This window comes from Zosterops lateralis (assembly GCF_965231275.1).
Source record: "Zosterops lateralis genome assembly, chromosome: 1".
Lineage (NCBI taxonomy): Eukaryota > Metazoa > Chordata > Aves > Passeriformes > Zosteropidae > Zosterops > Zosterops lateralis.
Window position 1 is genome coordinate 58,044,077 of NC_139762.1, and position 20,473 is coordinate 58,064,549.

The following is a 20,473-nucleotide window of genomic DNA, read 5'->3' on the forward strand; positions in this document are numbered from 1 at the left end:
GCTATGTCTATTCATAGTTACTAGTATAACTAACACTATTAACTGACTAAACAATATAGAAAGAGGTATATTTGGAGTGGAAGTCAACTGTCAGACCTTTCTATATTTTCTGTGACTTTTGTAGAGATATTTCTGTACTATCTTTTGCAAGTAAACCTATTTGTTCTATTTTCCCTGTTACCAAATTTCAAAAAAAGATAGTTTGCATGCTTACCTTTGTATGAACAAAATCACATCATTTCATGTGTAAGACTAAGTTAAAGAATAGCCATCATACGCAAACAGTATTTGGAAGCTTTCCTAGTTGTACATGAAGTCCCAATGCTACTGACATTAGTCATCAATCTTGGCCACAGAGCCTATTGCCAAAAATTCTTATTGTTCAGTATCAACCCAAATTTTCTACATGCCTTGCTGTTGCATGTTGCTATTCTAAATAGTCATGCTTCCATTATAGCTCTAACATGTGCTGTCAATGGGAGATGAATTTCAGCAACTTATGTAACATAATGAATATTTTTAAATGGCCATCACGAAGTAACCTTTTCCTGTCATATGAGTTTAAAAAAATTAAAATCTTCTTTTCTCTGAAAAATAGCTAGATTTACACAATTTGTCAAGGTTTTGTGTACATCATCAGACAGATTTCATGTCCTACAATGCTATCTTGAGTGCACTTACTTTTTTATTAACATTTATTACCCACCTCAGTATTGATTCATGACATTACTGAATTAAAAGACAGTTTATCAATAAAATCTGAAAGATTTTGTGGCATTGCTCAAACTTCCTGACTTAAACACTTGTACAAGTCCTATTTTAATCAATTCCTTTTGTAGATGATTGTTCAGTGAGTGATAAGTGAGTGAAACGCATCTTTGGTGCAATTTAGTACAGATAATGCATTAAAATTAGGTCTTTCTAAACAACAGAATCAAACAATCAAAGTTACAAATGCATTTTGAGACAGTGATATTGCAATACTGTCACAGAAGTTTGAGCTTCATTCAAAAGTGAATAGTACAGTGAGATGAGTTCACGAAAAACCCATAGTGAAACACTTAAAAAACCTACAAGACCACTCACCATTTAAATTTTGCCTCAATATTTTTGAAAGATAATTACACATATAGTACTGCAGCCTTGCAGTGTGATGAACTGGTTACACACAGCTTTATGCTTCAGTGGCTGGAATGTTTCTGGTACATCACATGTCTCATTCAAAAATAGCTGTCTTGCAGCATGCTCAGCAGCACAGATACAGCAGGGACATTTAACAAGTCTCGTCAGTTTCTTGTGCATTTATTCACTTTTGGAGGTGCCTTTTCAATTGGCATCCCATGTCATTAATTAGTCTCTTGATATCCATACATCATTGGTGGACTCATTAACTTTAAACACTAGCATCCTGTGTTCCTGCTAGCTTGTTTTGAAACCTGGAATGGGTTTGCAAGCATTTTGGGAACTGAGTATCAATAGTTAGTACATGGGGAGAAAGGACTTCTGATGTATTTATAATGGATCTGCTGTTTGCTGGTTTGAGTATTCTTTGGCTGCATTTAAATTTCCATTCTGTTGGTTCTTTGTGTTTATGTAACTGCATATTGTGCCTTTAAGCACCTCTTTGGCAATAAAAACCAAATTTATTTTATGTTTTGAATGTCAGCTTTGGTACTATCATTTTGTTATGCCAAGATACAATATTAGAGTATAGTAATCACAATTAGAGTAATTTTAGTATTTTGTTTTTAATGCATTTCTGTGATTTTTTTTTTATAACTTTATCTTTTTTTATATGTATGCTCACATAAATACAGGCACAATGTAATTTTTAGCTTGCCCAGTGTTTCCTAGTTCAGCAGTGCTCTGTTGTCTCCTCCTTACCTAGCAGATTGCAGCTTTCTGAGCTGTTCTGAGGCAAACTATGCTGCCATTAACTGGTCTAAATTAGCAGACTTGTTTTACCCATCTGATTTTAATTGTGGAGATGGTTAACTCATTAGGCTTTTAGTCTTAAATTTTAAAAGCTCTCACAATGATATACTTGTAAATAAAGGCTTTACATTATTTTTACCATACCTGTCATGTCTGAAATACTTTTATCAGCCTCCTTTCTGTAAAGCTATTTGTAACATATAGAAAGTTAAACAATATAGACCTTCTAACAAGAACTTGTGTTGTCTAGTTTCTATTCAGCTGAAATGACTCTCCAGCAAGGACTGTATGTAGAACCTGCTCACATGGAGAATCCATGGAGTCTAGTACCTTTATTCTTGCTCATCTTGTTTTTCTGGACATGCAGCCAGAAAATTGTGGAACAAGAACAAAACTCTGCCATTTATTAAAATTACATAACTTCCTCAGCATGCTCAAAATTAGGTGTCCAAAGTGGACCCAACAACTTATATTCAGGGCCATCACCTTCAGTTATAACTGTTTTTTTTTATATATGATCATATGATTCTACAGATATCTTTAAAAAGGTGAGTCAATAGAGCAAGTTATTCTGAATAAATGTATTCTGGGTAAACTTACATTACTTTTCCTATTCTAATCCCAAAGAAACAAGATAATTTCTAAATTACAAGGAGTTTTGTGTTTATGAATGTATAGCAAAGAACAAACTGGACATGGCTTACTGTTAGGAAGGAACTTAACCAAGCTTGAGAAGTTGGCAGACATAACTGAGTTCAGCAAAGACAAATGCAAAGTGGTACCTTGGGTAGAATAAACCCCTGCAGCAGGTGCAGGAGCTGACAGGTTATGTACCAGCTCTGCACAAAATTTGGCCTTTTCCTGGGTAATGAGCTGAATATGACTGCAGTGCAAGTTGGGGCTTTATTAATGAGAGCAGATTGAGAAAAGAAATTATTTCCCTCTACTCAACACTTGTGAGGCAGTACTGCACTTCATTTTGGGGCTCCCCACGTAAAAGAGAGGTCATTAAACATAAGAGTCCAGAGAAGAATGTATAGGCTAGAACATATACAAGGAATAGGCTGAGAGATATGGTTTTGCTTACACTGGAGAAGAACTGGGGAAAGTGAGCAGGAGGAGAATCTAAATACTGTCTTCTACATGGGGGCATATGGAGAAGATGAAACCACATTTTCACCAACACACAAAGCAAAATGACAAGAGGCAGCTAACATTTCCATAGCAACAATGACAATTCCAGCTGGACATAAAAGAAGGATTTTTTCCAATGGTCAAGAACCTAAAGATGACTTTTGAAATATGACTCAACAGAACACTGTACAGCAGCTTTGTTGACATTGAAGTTAGAGAACTCAGTGAAGCATAAGATGGACAATTGAGGATGTGCAGAGGTCCCTTACAGCCTGAGTTATTTTATGGTTCTAAGATACAAGCAAGTTACATACAGTGTAGTATTTTAAATTTGATTTCTTCTCTGAAGATGTTGTTGGAAAATTATCAAATACATAATTGTCTTTTATTTAAATCCTATTCTGAAGTTGTAATGTGGATTAGTGGAGTCACATGTAGAACTGTGGTGAAAAATGACACAGACTGTAAGTCAGAAGAAATGATTATTGGCATCTCCAATTTATAAAATGGCAGTTGGAAGACAGAGGAGATGACCAACACAAGAACAGTCATAGAAATTTCTGATAGTGTCTTTACTGAAGAAAAAAAGGCTGCAGCCTTTAGTTGTTTAGTAATTTGTGTATACCTGTGATGGGTGGCTGGCTGAGCTTTGTACACACTGGCCAAAAATTGCCTCTTGCTTAGCAGGCAGTGTGCATGAGAGTGCTTCTGGAGAACAGGGAGGTAATGGCTAAGCTAAACATAAGGGAATTTGGCTAATAACTGGAGGTAGTGTTGTGGAGGAAGACATGCACATGAGCTGTACAGAAGAGTACCTCAAACTAATACTGGACATAATGGACACATATCCTGCAGTGGAAATGACAGGGAACTGATGCACAAACCTTTTTGCTTTCTTCCTCCTGTGTGACTGGGGAAATGGATGTGACCTTTGGGTTTCAGCTCAGTGTCATGCATCACGTATTTGGTAATTCACCTCAACCTTCTCTACTAATATCACATTGTGCAGGCTTTGGGACAAAAGTTTTTATCTTTTTAGCAGTAAGATTTGGTGTTCTTCCAGACGCAGTCATTGAATCTGCATAGAAATGCAAGAAGACTTTCATTGGTAAAGTTAAATTTGCTTGCATCCTGGACTTCTCATTGAGGTTATTTATCAATGATTTTAAACTTTGATTTTGGGGTTACTTTTGATTCTTTGTGATGCCTTCTTTTTTAATTGAAAACAGTTTCTAAGAGGCAGTTAGGTCTCCAGAGCATTGCCTATCTTTCCTATGCCTTGTGCACCACCTACTGGATTCGTTTTAATATCCTGCCAAAGATTTATCCTTTCACAGGTCCATGAAATACAGGATTTATTTCTTTCCAAAAAGAAAACGCACAATCCCATTACTTTGTTGAAAAAATATGCCTTAATTTATAAAAAATAAGGTTTAATTTATGTCTTCTGTTCAGCATCCAGTTGTATTTAGCAACATCATAAAGTGTTGTTACTTCAACACGTGGCACCAATAATCATAATTAACAGCATTCTGGCTGGTGTAAAATATCTGAGGAAAACAGCTACTTATTCAGTAATTAAAACAGCAGTTGTTATGTGGTCTGTCTTCCGCGGAGAATGAAAAATTTTGGTTAAAATGAAAATTTTAAGACAATCTCATATTACTTCTAAAAAGAATTAGAAACACTACTTGGTCCAAAGTTATCTCAGGTAAAGTTTAAATGAGATCAAGCTACATCCCAGGACGATGTAGAAGCCCAGATGATGAGGGGCTAATGTGTATGTCTCAAACACCAATAACTGGACAGCCATGGGGGTTTGTTCCAAGAACAAGATTTGACTGGAGAAGAGGACCATGTGGAGGTAGAGCAGGGACAAACGTCCCTGTTCTAGTCCCTGGAGGCACAACAAACAAAAGATAATATCAGTGAAGAAATAGGCATGAACTGTCAAGGAAGGAGGATATGAGACCACCCAAGATCCCTGTGACCCTCCAAACCATGTCCAGATAGGTCTGAAAGAACAGACTACAAATGATAACTCACTTGCATAGAAAGCAAGAAACCTATCCTCAGAGCAGGTAAAATAGATCTGGGAGGTAAAAAAGTATTCCCATCAAGCCCAGGCACACAGCTCCAGGACTCTGCACATCCCATTGACTAATTTACTAATAAAACTTTGTGGGCCCTCTGACTTTTGTCATTCCTTTCAACCACAGGCATTGTGTGTGTGTATATATATAGAGAGATATATGTTTTACGTATAAAGATATAAGAAATTTTAATCTTATATAAAAACCCCTGTATTTATACTTTTCATATTTTATACTCCATCTGGGCCAGTGACATCAACATAAGAAACCTACTCTCATTGAATGTCAGTGTATGACTACAAGATTTTTTTCCACTATGAAACTTACAAGAAATGTTCCTTTAAAGTGTTTGCTTTGTAGTAAAAATTCATGTTAGTAGTACTAAAATAGAATAAACCCACCAAAATACTACTGAAAGGACATACTTAAAAAATAATTTAAATTAGCTGCCTGAATTGGTTGCCTGAATTGTTTTAATGTAAAAAACTTTAATTTCCATCAAGAATTAGCAGACATGCACATGCCTTGAGACTCAATTTGAGCAATTTAATGGGAGCTATTATCAGTTAAGAAAACCCAACAAAACAACATTTTTGTAACAATACAGGCAACAACAGATGTTAGTAGCACTGCAAAGAAGGCAAAGTTTTTTTATTATGGTAGCGTTGATGGACACAGCCAGAAATTCTCCACACTTAAAAAAAACAAAGCCAGTACCACCAACAAAACCAAAATCAGTTCCAACAACCTGTCTATGGCTGACCAGGATGAAGGGCTGATAGTAGGAAACATGCATATATTTAAAGAGATTCCCTCCAGACAGCCTATCCAATGGCTAGTGCCTAGATCCCTATTTTCCCCTGCTGCTGGAATCTGGACATGCAAGTCTATGAAGATCACAGCTACATTTCATCTGCTGGTGCAGTCCCATGTCATCATTCCCTTCCCACCTAATGCAGACTAGCACACACTGGATCTCTTGAGTAACCGGGATTAGATGTGCAGCCAGTTGAGTACCTATCCCACAAATTCTATCATCTCCCGTGCAGAGACACACATCATCAGACCTTGTAGCCTCCCCAGCAGTTTTTATGGACTGCCTGGTCCCTTTGGTATGTGCTTCCAGCTGTCTCAGAGACATACATGTACCTGGCCCAATCTTATGAATGCTTTGGTAACTGATGCTAAAGCCCTGCATGATGTCTAGGTTCAGCTCAGTATCTGCTGGCAGCCAATGATGCTATACATGCCCTCACTTGGCCCAGCTGCTGGCACCACAGGCATAGAGGTTCCTGTCACCCCCAGCCTCCCATCTAGTTGCTGGCACCACAGACAACACTGACTGCTGTGACCCACGGTATGACTCCAACGGGTAGCAATAAGCATGTATGTGCACAGAACAGAGAATCCCCTCTCTCAAGAAAATAGTTAGAAATTAAATTTAGTAAGACAGGGCAGCTGGCACTTAGTCCAGGGCATCACCAAATAACTGCATGGACTAGGGACTAGTCCCTTACACCTTTATTTTCCTGTGCTTGTTCCTTCCAGGACCACCTACATCCCCGCCTTTGGTTCCTTCCACATATATTCACTATTGTTGTGGAGAAGAGATGACTGAGAGGGGATTTAATGAATACTTATCAATAAGTATGTGAACTTTCAATGGGCTTGGATTAGTTTACATTATTAATAAATCAGTGCAGTCAGTTAAATAGAAAGCTGAGGAAATGAAAAAAAAAAGGCTAACTAGAAGACCAGGTTAAGTCCCCTGAAGACTCATATTTGGCAGAGATAGCCTTTGCTCCACATCTCTGTCCATGCAGCCCTGGCTGTGGTAGAACTGCTTGATGGAACCAGGAAAGATCAGCCTGCACTCGACGCACCAGAGCAGGAGTGTGTAGTTATTGCTACAGTAGCTATACAGACTGAAAACTAGCCCAAATACTTGTATTCCTGGAGTGAAGAGAACACATCCTAGCAGAGGAGGGTTACTTTCATTTTAGAGTCATGATGTGCAAGTGGTGTGTAGGGGTGAGTAATTTCTAGAGGCCCTACAGGAAAACAATAAAAAAATCTTAACTCTTTTGAAAATACAGACCTTAGGGTCTTATATTCTCATAGGGTAGAAAAGTTCTTCTATCTTCCTCTATCTTAAAGGCTTTTTGAATGGTAAAGAATTTGATTTTTTCCTATAGGTTATGCTTCACTAACTTTTTTACAGTTTCAGTAACCATACATGCTAAAATGAGTTCTAGAGGGGACAGTCCATGTTCTCTATGAAGGAAAAAAAGCTATCTCAGGACACAGGTGTATTAGATTTCACTTAAAAGACAGTTCTAAAAAGGTTGTCTAGTGTGTGAGAACAAGGAATATAATTTCCAGTTTGAGAACAACTGGAGAAAACACAGGTAGCTGTAAGCCGTTTAGTTATTTTTCCTTGCAGCTGCTAATCACTGGATTAGCAACTGACTGCTCATTTTGTCAATTAACAATTGCCAAGTGACAATTGTCAAATTGTCAAGTGACACTGCTACATTTCTAGAGCAGCACTCTGACTTTTTTTTTGGTCACATTATTAATTATGCTATTACAATGTTGTGAGCAGAAGACTAAATATCTTAGGTAGCTTGTTAAGAACAAATGGCTTCATCCCTGACAGATGTCATTTGGTGGATCACCATTATCGTGATTATTTAAGCATCATACAAGAATCCTCAAAACATTAATGGCCAGCTTTAGTCATTATTCAAACTAGGAAAATAAATGGTAAAGAAGAAATAGATTCTGCTCAGAACCAGACAGCTGCATGTTCAGAGAGTATTTTGATGTAATTTATAAATTCGTGAGCAACTAAATTAACATCTAAACTGTAAAATAACTGCTGCTTACAAAGTTTATCAGAAAATACCATTTACTTCAATAAATCCCAGAACTGATGTAGTAACACATTTATTGATCACTTTACCAACTAAAAATACAATTTTATACAGTCAGTCAACAGCAGTAACGTACTTTATGAGAAGCTATGTTTTAACAAAATGGTGTTTAAAATATGGATTTCACTATAACTTGTCAAGCCAAGCTTTTACAGTGCTAATCAAAACAACTGTTGCACTTGAACTTTTCCCTAAAACATCAACAATAATGTTGCAGACAAAGTAGCTTTTCCATTGTTAATGTGGGTTTAGAATTTAACAAGACAACTTCAAAGGTTTAAAACATCCATAACATTGACATTACTTTAACATTCACACAGATAAAGTGATACATTTAATACTTTCTAGCATTAATAAACAGTGTAAAAATATATTGCATATATATATATATATATATATAAATTTGTTTCCTTTTCCTGAAAAAACCTAGTACAAACTAGTAGTATATGATCCCCCCTTCAAGTTTCTTTTACTTATTTTAAAGATTGAAGAGTAGTAGTTTTAAATTAACAGAAATAAAGACATGGAAATAGAGAATCACTGTTGTGCTCCTCCATAACCTCTTGTCATGGTTACTAAGCGAATTAACCCCTTGGTAATGGTGGTTCTATTTTTGCTAACACCAGCTAGAATTTTGGAACTGGCTGCAGTGGGGATAAGATTTTGCCCAGTGTGCTTTGCACTGGATGGTGCCTGGCCCCCTTCATCAAGTGGTTAAAAATCTTTGCTTAGGACATGTTTATCTACTACAGTTAAGATTTAGAAATGCTATGCTCAAGTTGTTCATTTGCAATAATGAAAAGAAAATTCAGTGTTAAATTAGTGAGAAAAAGTAAACTTGTAAGGTTAAATGATCATGTAAAGTTTTTTACCATGTTGAAAATTTCACAGTGAACACAGTAGGCTAGTACAGCTGCATGTTAATGTTTGCAATGCCTGCAATTAGAAATATTGCAGGTAATTATTAGCATACAGCAGCTTCCTGGTTGATGAAAGACAAATGAAAATAAGAGCAGAAACTAGTAAGCTTCACTGAAGGTTTTCATCATAGTGTACAGTGCTCCAAGGAAGACTATGTCAAGACCTATCTCCTTATCCCAACTGCTTAACAATTAAATTTTAATTAGTGCTCTAGGTGATCGAAGACAAAACAGTTTTGCCTCCACCTTTTATGATCAGGTCCTGACAGTATGCACATCCAGATTTGTGCAAATGAAGAATCAAAACACCTAAATCAAATTAGAAATGGATGTTGGAACAGCATGGACTGATAAACAAGCTAGCAAAGGAATAAAGTATAATGTGGATAAATAAATGGTTCATGACTAAACAAAATCAATCTCATTCAGAAATTATACTTCTGTATAAATATATATTTCTCCTCTAATATTTAAATCTGTGAAACATAACATCTTGCTAATAATAAACTTCAATATATTTAGCCAACATTGACCATTTCTCTGCTTTACAGAATGTAAAGACAAATTACTTTGTATTATAAGCATTGTACAAAAAAATTTCCCTGCTCCAAGAATTTGCCAAAGCTGATATTTTTTGAACCCAGCACAAAGATTAAAAACAAATAGACTTTTTTGCACCCTATAATTTGTTTTTGACTATGATCTTACCTTTTCATACACTACAGTGCTAACAAAAGTAGTTTGCCAACACAGTTTTATATAGGACATCAGTTTATAGGTTAACTGACTTTACACAAAGCCTTTGTAAAGATCTAGAACATATTTAGCTTTACTATTACATACATACACAGCATTTCAGTTGTATTAATATAACCCTATTTTAACAGAGCCCAGGCTGCATTATTTCACATTATTTAATTACTTTGTTTAAAAATAGCATTTGAGCAAATGCAAGCATACAGAAACTCATCTGATGTAAACTGGAACCTAAAATAATTCACCACTGTGGGGATTCAGACTCCCATCTTTTTTCCTTATTTTGTTGTTCCTCTATAATGTAGCTCGTGATTAAAATTCAAAGATGGATGAACTGAGTGTACTTTTAGGGCCATTTTTAATTTAGTTGAGTGTAACTTTATTCATGTTTCTGATGTTCTCTGAAAAATGTGCAAAGTTGTAGAAAAATCTTGCATAAAGATAACTAATAAGGAGGTAAGGGCAAATTATGATGAGCATTATCTTTGAGACCCTTCCAAATGTTTACATCAAAACTCACTTTGTACAGTGCCATAAGCTTTACAGTAACTCACAAAAAAGAGATGCTGTGTAACTGTATTTGAAAATTAATTCATTGGCTATTTAGCTGCAATGGAATATGGTAGTAGCTTATCATTTTTCCAAATCGGGTTAGTCAGTTGGGTATTTCAATGTCAATTTCTAAATGCAAGGTTTAAAGAGGGGGATAAAAAGTCTCTTCTGTAGTTTTGCCCTCATGTATATCCATGACCCCAAGTAGTGCCTGTGTGCATGCACATGAATACAAAAGAGAACTTCTTTTTAAAAAAATTGTTTCAGACTACTAGAACTGCAAATGTCTGTCAAGAATGCTCAGCCAAGAGGCTGGATTCTTCCCCCTTTTATTTATGATCAGGCTTACTCTTACCAAAGTCTACCTTGAGTGGATGATCCATTAGTTTGAATGAAATACGCCAATTCAAATGCTTTCTGATAACAAAGTCAAGAGTTGTATCAAACTTGTTTTGAAATCTACCTTCTCCATAGGGTTTTTGAAGCAATATACCAAGGCTAATACACTGAAAAACATTTTAAAAATACCAAATATCTTAACAGATATTTCTCCCTGCAAAAAAAAAAAATTACTTGTACAATTAAGACATGGAGGTTCTATCTGCAATATTCTTTTACTTCCAGAAGCATTATTCTTAGCTGGGACATCACTCAAAGTATTGGTTTTGAGTTTAATGAGCAACATGAATGCAACTACAGGTTTCTTAGTAGTTCTAGGATTCTGAAGATTTAAAAAGAACAACCCTGACCATCATTTCCAGCTTATGTTAAGTAAACCAAATGAGAACTTTGGGGTTTCACAAAATGAGCAACTGAATGTTAAATGATATTTTATGGGCAAACACTCCAAATACAGGAGGTACACATGTATTAATTTGAGGTACTCCAGACTTTAAGAATGTCACACAAGTTTAAGTACTGTCATTATGCTTCTGGTATTTAATTGAATAAAGATCCAAGTAAGACTTGAGTCCATAGGCAATGTATGACACTCCTGTTTCCTGTTCCCATCTCATTATACCACAGCTTTATACTTAGTAATGGATGATGAACAACTGTGTGTTTACACAGTGAGTGTCAACTTGCTTCACAAAGTTGGGGTAAAGGAAAATATAGGGCCCATGCAGACCATAGTTTTAAATGGTTTCTTAAGAGCACTCAGAGGAAAACTTGCTTTCACCTTAACTCTCTCTCTCCCCTACTTCCTCACCATGGAGAAACTCCTCTTGTCACACCAAGTCTATGTTAGAATTGCTGAAGAGTGATTTCTCTCAGAACAGGGTAGATAGGTAAAACCATAAAAGCCTCCTTAGATCATTACCTTCATGCTATGAAGGGAGAATGACAACGTCCCCAACCAGCCAAGCTGAACAGCACTGGCTGCAGGACTAAAGCTTGGCCCTAATAAGATTTAAGTTTTTCATCAACATTTATACAGTTTAATTACTTTAGCTGGATCCAAAGAGCATGTGTACACATACACAAACCTACACAAGTCTTGTGCATTACATTACTTAATACCAACTAAGTGACAAGCCAAGAACATAATATTCACACTACAAACAACATACACAAAGGTGTAGTTATTTTGGCACACACGCAAGGCTGACAGTCAATTAAGAGGACACATACCAGTGCAATGTTACATTTGCTCTATCATGAAGGTAAAAGGTTTGCTCTTGGCCAATGCAAACAGATAATTCTTATTCACCGATGACAGGCATGTGCCCCCAGAATACATGCACCCCTGAAGGCAGGGTTATGTTTTGACTAAGATACATGCAGGCACAAAGAATTAAAATTCATTTCATAACTATGAAAAGCCTTAAGGAAAAAAACCTATCAATTACAACTCTAAAGTTTTGGTTTTGGAGGAATATACATGAGGATTTTCTCTACAGATGGTTACAGATGGCTGGGATACCTATCACTTCCAAGGCAAACCCATAGTAGTCATTTGCCTTTTTGTTCTGCCTAGTTCCAGCTACCATAGAAAATATTAATTGAGCCAATAGAGGGAAAATAGGGACCACTGAAATGGTAATTTGTGAACAAAGCTTTGTATAATGCTAAAAAATTGTCATACTTTTTATTTTAATTGTCAGAATTTTTAATTTAGGTAAGATCAGTAAAATACATACTTCAATTCAAAATATCTTTGAAAGACAATCTCTATGCTGATGAAAAACACAAGCTGTGACATGTGAATAGTTTTGAAATCTCCCTTTCACTTCCCTTAATAAAAAGGAGATAAGAAGGTTTAAAAAATAGGGGCTATATTTTGGCTATAGTCTAATATTCAACACTTCCCTCAAGATTCCAAATATTTGATTACAATTAATTACAACTGTTCATATAGGACTCATGAAACTGTGTTTTTTAATGTCTGCTTCTCAATAATGCTATTGTGATAGCTTTGATAATCACAAAGAACAGGACAATCATTTTTGGTTTATGGTTATATTTCCATAATGATGGTTGCAAAATTCCCAATGAAACTCTCAACTAAAGCTCATGGAGTGACTAAATGGAATTAGTAAGCAAGTACTAATAAGAAAATACTTTTTGACTGCTGCATATTTTACTTAAAAACTATGTTATTTTTAGAAAATTATTTGTAATCACTATTCATTTGCCTCAGTAAGGATTTTCATATCTTGTCCTCAGTCTTGTAAAGGTTTTGATGGCCAGATTAAGCTTCAGTAGACATACAAGTAAGGATTGTGTACTGCCACAGTATTTAAATACAATTTGAGTTTGTTCTTTAAGATGGTTATTTCTAAAAACTATCTGAACTTTCTGATCTGATTTCTTTTGGTAGCATCTACTGTAGTAATGAAAGCAGAGATAACTAGGAACAACAGGGTTTTATAGAAGGCGTCACATGAGACAGTGCTATGTAGTGGAAGATGCTGAAAATCAGGCTGGAAATTTAGATGGAATGAATTGAGATGCCACCAAAAAAGAGGACAGTAAACCTTATTAGGTTCCCATGTCCTTACTTCAGACATGACATTTAGTTACAGTCTGTAGCATGGTGCATCGGAAGAGAATATGTTCTACAACAATATTAGGGGCTGAAAACGGGGTACTTCCCCAGCTATCCCTTCCTGTTGTCTTTGAGGTAAAGCTGTACTTACTGTCCTGAGAGTTGAGGGAATAGCAGATGAGTAAGAAAATGTACTTTGCCTCATTCCCAAGCAGGCCTGGAACTTGAGCTAATAATCAAGCAAGTATTTAGGGTTTTAATTTCCTACCAATATTAGTGGAATAGTAAGAGCTCAAGTAGGTAGTGAACCCCTAATACACAGCTGCATAAGATACTTTTATTCATAGCCATTATATTTCACACCAAGCATAGAAAAAAAAGAAAAAAACCTTTACTAAGTACTACCTTCGCAGCAACAACTTTCCTTTGTAACTGTCACATTAGAATGACTTCTTTCAACGTACCACTTTGAGGTTTAAAACTATCAGACTGTAGAAACAAAGAAGAAAAAAGAAGTGTGTTCCTCAAAATAAAATACTGCTATCTGAACAATCTTCTCAGGTTCTGATCCCAAGCTTACTATGCAATTGAAAGAATTTCAAAGTTTGCATCAGGTCTAAATGAAGTGCTTTGGTTCATGGCAGGGATTTTATACTGCACAAGCAGGCAAAGTAATCTCTGGCAGAAGCTCAGCTTGTTATATCAGCCTCTCATAACTCAATTTCTAGGCAGTGTCAGCTTGGATCTGTCTGCACTCTCAATTCCCTTGCATGCCTTTTATATTATGAGTGTGCTGATCTCTCTCACTTTGAACTAACAACTTAAAATCTAATTAATCTTAAAATCTTTCTAATCAATCACTCCTCCTGTATGGAAACATTTTGGCATACCAGACACTGTATTTGGGTACCTGAGAAAGCCTGTCCTTTGTGTACCTAAAAGCAAAGTGTCACCCCATGTGCCAGACAAGGCAGACAGCTAGCAAACACCCAGGTCAACAGTGTGCTTTTGGACTCTGCAGTAGGCTGCACTTCACCCTTTAGTGAGGCTGAGTCCAGAACTTTTCAGTCACCAGTGAGTTATAAGTCAAGTCTTGAAGTCAAAAGGAAAAACAGGGACACTGATGTTGCCTGTAGCTCAGCTGAAGGATTCATCAAGGGTTGTAGGCTCAGCCTTTTTAATCATTAAAAAACCCCACAGCTACCCTGGAGCTGTCTTCAGATGCACGGGCCTAGCGACAAAGAGGATCTTTACATTTAGACAGTTTACTACCATGTCAGTTTACTACCATTAGAGAATAATTTAGCCACTGTTGGTATCCAGTATCTGCTTTGGAGTGTGACAGGTCCCCAGTGCAACACAGGAGTGGATAACATTTCACTCTTCAAGAACACTGAGTAACTCTTGAAAAGAATTCACAAAGCTGAACTTTGCATCTTTAGGTACATCTAAAATCTTCCCAGGTCACCAAAGCCATCCGTGGGAAAAGCCATTCAAATCTTTACAAGAGCATGTACTGTGTTTTGGCAAACTTCCCTCCAGCTTAAAAGCAAACATCAAAATAAATAATAAAGGATGTCCAAGTTCACAAGGAAGCCCTTGTCTTTTGTTCGCTATTGTTGTTTTGGTTTTAGGCTGATGTATGGGCTCAAAGGGTCACTGAGGGCAAAATTATAGGCTACCACACAACGGCAACAGAATAAAAACAGTTTAAGGGCTGAAAACCAGTGCTCCCTTTCCATACATTGGACAAATATAGACTGTTCACCTGCATGGGACATGACAGCACACACTGCTCACCTATGTTTATGTACTCTGAGTGGGATGCTTATATGGGTGGGGGGAGACCAATACATCTATTAACCTTTATTCAGTGCTGAATATGAAAATCAGTGCACAAGCTCTTTTTGGCAGAAAGCAAGGCAGAGCTGCAAAGAGCTGGTTTTGAATACTGAACATCCTATCTTTCATCATTTTGGAGAATCAGAGTAATACGTCAAGGTACTTGTTCAGCTCTTGCAGAAAATTGGAACAGCCTTTTCTCTCATTTTCAACCAATACTAAAAAAGAGAGTTGTTTTTATTCCAATTAATTTCTTTTGGCATTCTGGACCCCAGCTAGGTCACAGTCAGCTGCCTGTACCTTAAACCTTTGGGACTGGTTCTCCTGGTATCATTGGAAAGCCATTCTCAGAAATACTATTACTCTCAAGTTTGGCAACAACAGTGAACAGAGAATCAAATCCCTTGGCTTCAATTAACCTATCATAAAATGTAGTTCAGTTACAATGGTTTGGGGTTTTATTGGTGGATAAATTGCATCTAATTACATATATATTAATTGTAAATGTCCTTACTCCAAGGGGCCATAAGCCTTCCTTACATATATTAGAGCTTAAAGGGACTATATGCCAACATATGTGCAAAATAACGTTCATTTAATAGCAATCTGATCAGCAGTGTTTAGTCATAAACAGTATTTTAAAGCATTATTAGCTTAATGCTCCCTTCACTTCCAATGTGAGGCAGTGCAAACTTGAATACAGACTGTGAAAATCCTTAACTAGACTTTCTTAGTAATGTCTTGTTCCTCACCTCTCAGGTTAGTACAATAGCTCCATCCAAATCCAGCCAGTCAGAACCATGCTACAGTACACACAAGAACAAGCACAAAGTATAGACAGGAGGAAAGTAAGGGCTGGTATTTTCCAACTCTTTCTGTTGACATAAAATACTTTAGAGCCTATATTGTCCTAGAAATAGGATTTTTTTTCAGTTTTTCCATGAGTCATATATGACAATCACAGGCTAGAACCTAGTATATCACTACCACTTACTTCCCAATAGTATACTGTTGAATGTTTTAAGAAAACTGCTAGATCCCATATAAGACATTTTTAAAAAGCCCCCTAAAAAAGTAGTCAAATGAAACTGCATAAGTAATGGGATAGTCTTCAGAAAGACTGCTACAAAAGATCCTCTCTTCAAGAAGTTCTCTTTGACATCATCAGGGCAACTGAACATCTAGGAATGTTTGAGATACTTTGCTTGAATTGACAAAGTGTGGTATAACTGTTCTTGACTTTGGTTTTGTTGTTTGTTGGTTTGGGCTTTTTTTTTCCTAAAGCTCAACAAAATGATGTATTTTTTATACCTACATATTTATTTATTTTTGCCAATATATGCATGAGGAATGTAATGAAGTGGCATTGTGCTGCAAGTAGCTCAGATGTTGAAATCAGTTCCAGTTCCTGAAGACAACTTCTTGACAACATAGTCTCAACATTCACAATAACCAAAACATGTGGGATTCATAACATCATCCTTACAAATATATACTCTATTCCCCTCTGCGTTGTAAACCCTCAGCCTTACTTGTTTCCTTGTACTTTATGATCGTATGTGCCTGCATGCTTATAACCAGATACATATCCTGAGTTATCCACCAGATCTTCTCGGCCAGCTCTGCCTTTTCCTTTCCCACTGGCATCAAACCTCTCTTTGTGAGAACCTGTGAATTTTGAAGTATCTGTAAGGCGTGAAACAGTTGGAGATGCAACGGTTTTCTGTTGGAAGAAAAAAAGAAACAAAACAAAACAGCATATCAGAAATCAGCTATTCTTAATACAGATGCTTTTACATGCTACCAAGATTTAAATGTTTGCTAATGACAAAGACTGCAAATACCTACCCATTCCCAGCAACAGAATATAAAAGATTTTTGTTTCTTGCCATTGCATACAATGACAAAATAATATATCAGAAAAGGAAATAGCACAAATTATGTCAAAACCTTTTAGAAGAGACTTTCACAGTATGAGATACTTTTGATTAACTATCAAGTTCTAAGCAGCAAAGATACAATGAAGTTGCATCATGACTTCCTATTCTGAACCATGTTCAAAATTCATTATGTCAGCTTGAAAGCATAAAAGTTTGGCTCCATCAATATAGAAAATGTATTCCAATACAATTAGAATTCATTGCTTCAAAAGACAATTTCATTCTAAACTCTAGGATTCATGACAAAAGTAACAAACTGGAAGGATTGAAAGCTATTTCTAATGCTAGCAAATTGGCAGTCTATGAAATGGCACTGAGCAAAGACTCCTTCCACTGAGTCATATCAGGCTTCTCAAAAAATCAGTTTTGTTGTCATTGAGACAAAAATTTTGACTCAAGAAACATAAAAAACCAATTATTTCACAAAACAATATAGAAGCATGATAATCTGTATGCTTGTACTAGGAGCAGCTTCTTTGATTCTTAAATTTCTATTTTAAAATCAGGGGAAGAAAAAACACACAAGACTTTTGAGCTAAAATGAGCAGAGTGCTAAAATCTGGGCATCTTTTTTATGTGCACCATTTGTCACTATCCGAAAGAAAATAAACATTGGAGCATTCTTTGCTGAAAACAGCATTGCTAAATGACCTTTAAGGACTTCTGTCTTGCAATCTTAAGAGTACTACTTGCAGAAAAATATACTGAAAAAACAGGTATCAAGAAAATGCTTAGGAAGAAGTATTGGTCTAATATATACAGTTTACTTGTTCACATTGACCTGGTAGCACCTTATAACCAGGAAAACTTCAAATGCAGGACAAGGACAATATATTCAATAGTGAGTTAATTGAACTTAAAACATACTTGCTTTCCCTGTAGTTAAAAACCACTACTTTTCAGAAAATTTACAGTTTTATCTGCATGTGCCTACACCCTCTACTGTCACATCCACAAAGAAGTCTCAGAAATTCTACTTGATTGCCTTTTCTGTTACCAAATTCATTCTCAGGACAGACTGCTATTCTGAGAATTTGTAATGGTAAATTTAATCACTATTTGAAAAAGAAAGACTACACAGCTTCTACTCCTGTTTCAAAGGTGTGGCGTGAAATTTTCCTCAATACAAAAACTACAATAAAAACATATGAGAATTTTTGTACAGTAGCATATTTAGTAACATACATACTAAAACTTGTGTGAGTGGATGGAAATGCACACATAGTATTAACATGCAAGAAGAAACAGTAAGATGAGAATTTATAGAATGGCTCATGTCAATAAAGAAGGATGTTTCCAGAAAACTATTCCCAGTGGTAAACTTGAGAGATGTGGTGTTTATATCAAGACACCTGCATTCTGGAAAGACCATAACACACATGACTTGTAAGGTGCATCTTTACAACAAGGTGATGACAGCATGCCACACAAGCCCTTCCTTTCCCTATTAATCTGTAGCAAAACCAGCAACACTTCAAACGAACAAAGATAACTGAGGATGGGTAACAGCTTGGCAGGTTAAAAAATATGATCTTTTTGTCCCAAAAAACCAATTAAGCAAAACCTAAAACCCCAGAACAAGGAACAGCACAAATCCAGAGCAAGAACAACAGGGATCCCACATCTGGTGGTCTTTCAGATGTGGTCTTTAAGATGGACTGGTAGGCTTCCTGCATCATAGGAGTCATATGTGAAATGAACATTAAAGGCGGTAGCTGCAAGGCAAACATTTTTTCTCAAATTGCTTTTTTACTGAATAAGAACCACAGCCTTTTCCTAAATTGTATATCAAGTCACTGATGTGGCCCTTCCCTCATGTGACTGACTATTACAATTGAAATCCTGTTGATTTGCTGTTGGCAAAATTTCTATGAAATGGGAGGCTCGCCTTGTTTCCAACAATACAAAATCCAAGCAATGTTAATTCCTTGTACATTATGCTCTCACTCCCTGAACTGATATATCTATATAAAAGATCAGAGGTAAGATGCCACTACAAGGCTATGAAGAACACCTCATTTCTCCTTTGTCTTTTCCATCATTACTATGATGAACATGTATATATTAAAAAGAAAACACGCCATTCTTTTTAAGGTTGTGTGAACATTTTTAAGGTTGTGCTAAGATGTTTTCATTCAAAAAAGTCTTTGTAAATACAGAGTAAAATATACAACAACTTCATATCCATCTTGGACTCCTCAACCAGAAGCAGCTAGTGGGTCTACATATCACAAAATTATAGAGAAGTCCTGTGACTGAGCACTACTGAAAAAAACCTTGCTCCATCATCTTTGCACCCTCCCTTCACGTATTTATATACATGGATGGGATTCACCCTTGAGCCTCCTCCAGGTTACACAGACCCAGTACCCTCAGCCTTTCTTCATAGGGCAGATGCTCTAGTCCCTCCATCATCTTTATGGTCCTTTTCTGGACTTCTCCAGTAGCTTATCAGTCTTCTCCTGGGAGCCTAGAGCTGAATGCAGGACTTCAGATGAGACTTCACCAGTGCTGAGGAGAGGGGAAGAACACCTGGTTTGCCTGGCAACACTTCTAATGCAGCTGAGAGATCAGTAGCATTCCATACAGCAAGAACACCTCTCTGGGTCATGTTCAGCCTGCTGTCCATGAGCACTCCCAGGTCCATTTCAACCAATCTCCTTTCCATCTGCATGGCCCCCTGCATGTACTGGTGTGTGGGGCTCTTCCTCACCAATTGCAGGACTTTGCTGAGCTTGCTGAAGTTCCTGTCAGCCCAGGTCTCCAGCCTGTCAGGCCTCTCTGGATGGCAACCACCCCATCTGGATGATCTATCAGCCACTCTTCCCAGCACTGTCATCAGCCAACTCACTGAGAGCATAACACACCCTATCATGAAGATGATTAATGAAGATGTTAAACAGGACTCGACTCCGTATGGACCCCTGGGGTATACCACTCTTTTCCAGCCCCCAACTAGACTTTGCACTGTTCATCACCACCCTCAGGGCCCAACCATTCAGCCTGTTTTCAATCCACTTCAGTGCCCACCCACCCAGCCATTTCAGCAACAGTTTGAGGGGTTGTGAGACTCTTATAAGAGACAGATCAAGAGCCTTACTGAAGCCCAGGTAGACACTGTACTACTCTCTTCTTCCCCTATCTACTCAGGCAGTCATTTAACTGTAGAAGTTTACAGCCTAGTCAAGCACAACTCTTCCTTGGTGATCAGCCATGCTGATTACTTCTGATGACCTTCTTGTCCTTCATGTGCCTGGATATGATTTCTAGGATTAGCTGTACCATTACTTTCAGTGTCTTAATATAAAAAGTTTATCCATAAAGATTCCTCTATGAGCTGATAACTTATTTTTAGTTAACGGCCCTTATGAACTGA

The 20,473-nt window shown here is 36.9% G+C and overlaps 1 protein-coding gene across 3 annotated transcripts in view; it reads right to left on the bottom strand.

Moving 5' to 3' along the window:
- Window positions 1-8,095: 8,095 nt before the first annotated feature.
- TPPP (tubulin polymerization promoting protein) overlaps window positions 8,096-20,473 on the bottom strand; it is a 65,558-nt gene continuing 53,180 nt past the window's right edge. For all 3 annotated transcript variants that reach the window (XM_083862649.1, XM_083862648.1, XM_083862647.1), the window contains exon 4: window positions 8,096-16,880. In XM_083862649.1, coding sequence (XP_083718775.1) covers window positions 16,686-16,880 — 195 coding nt within the window. In that variant the 3' untranslated portion in view covers window positions 8,096-16,685. The remainder of the gene's footprint in view (window positions 16,881-20,473) is intronic.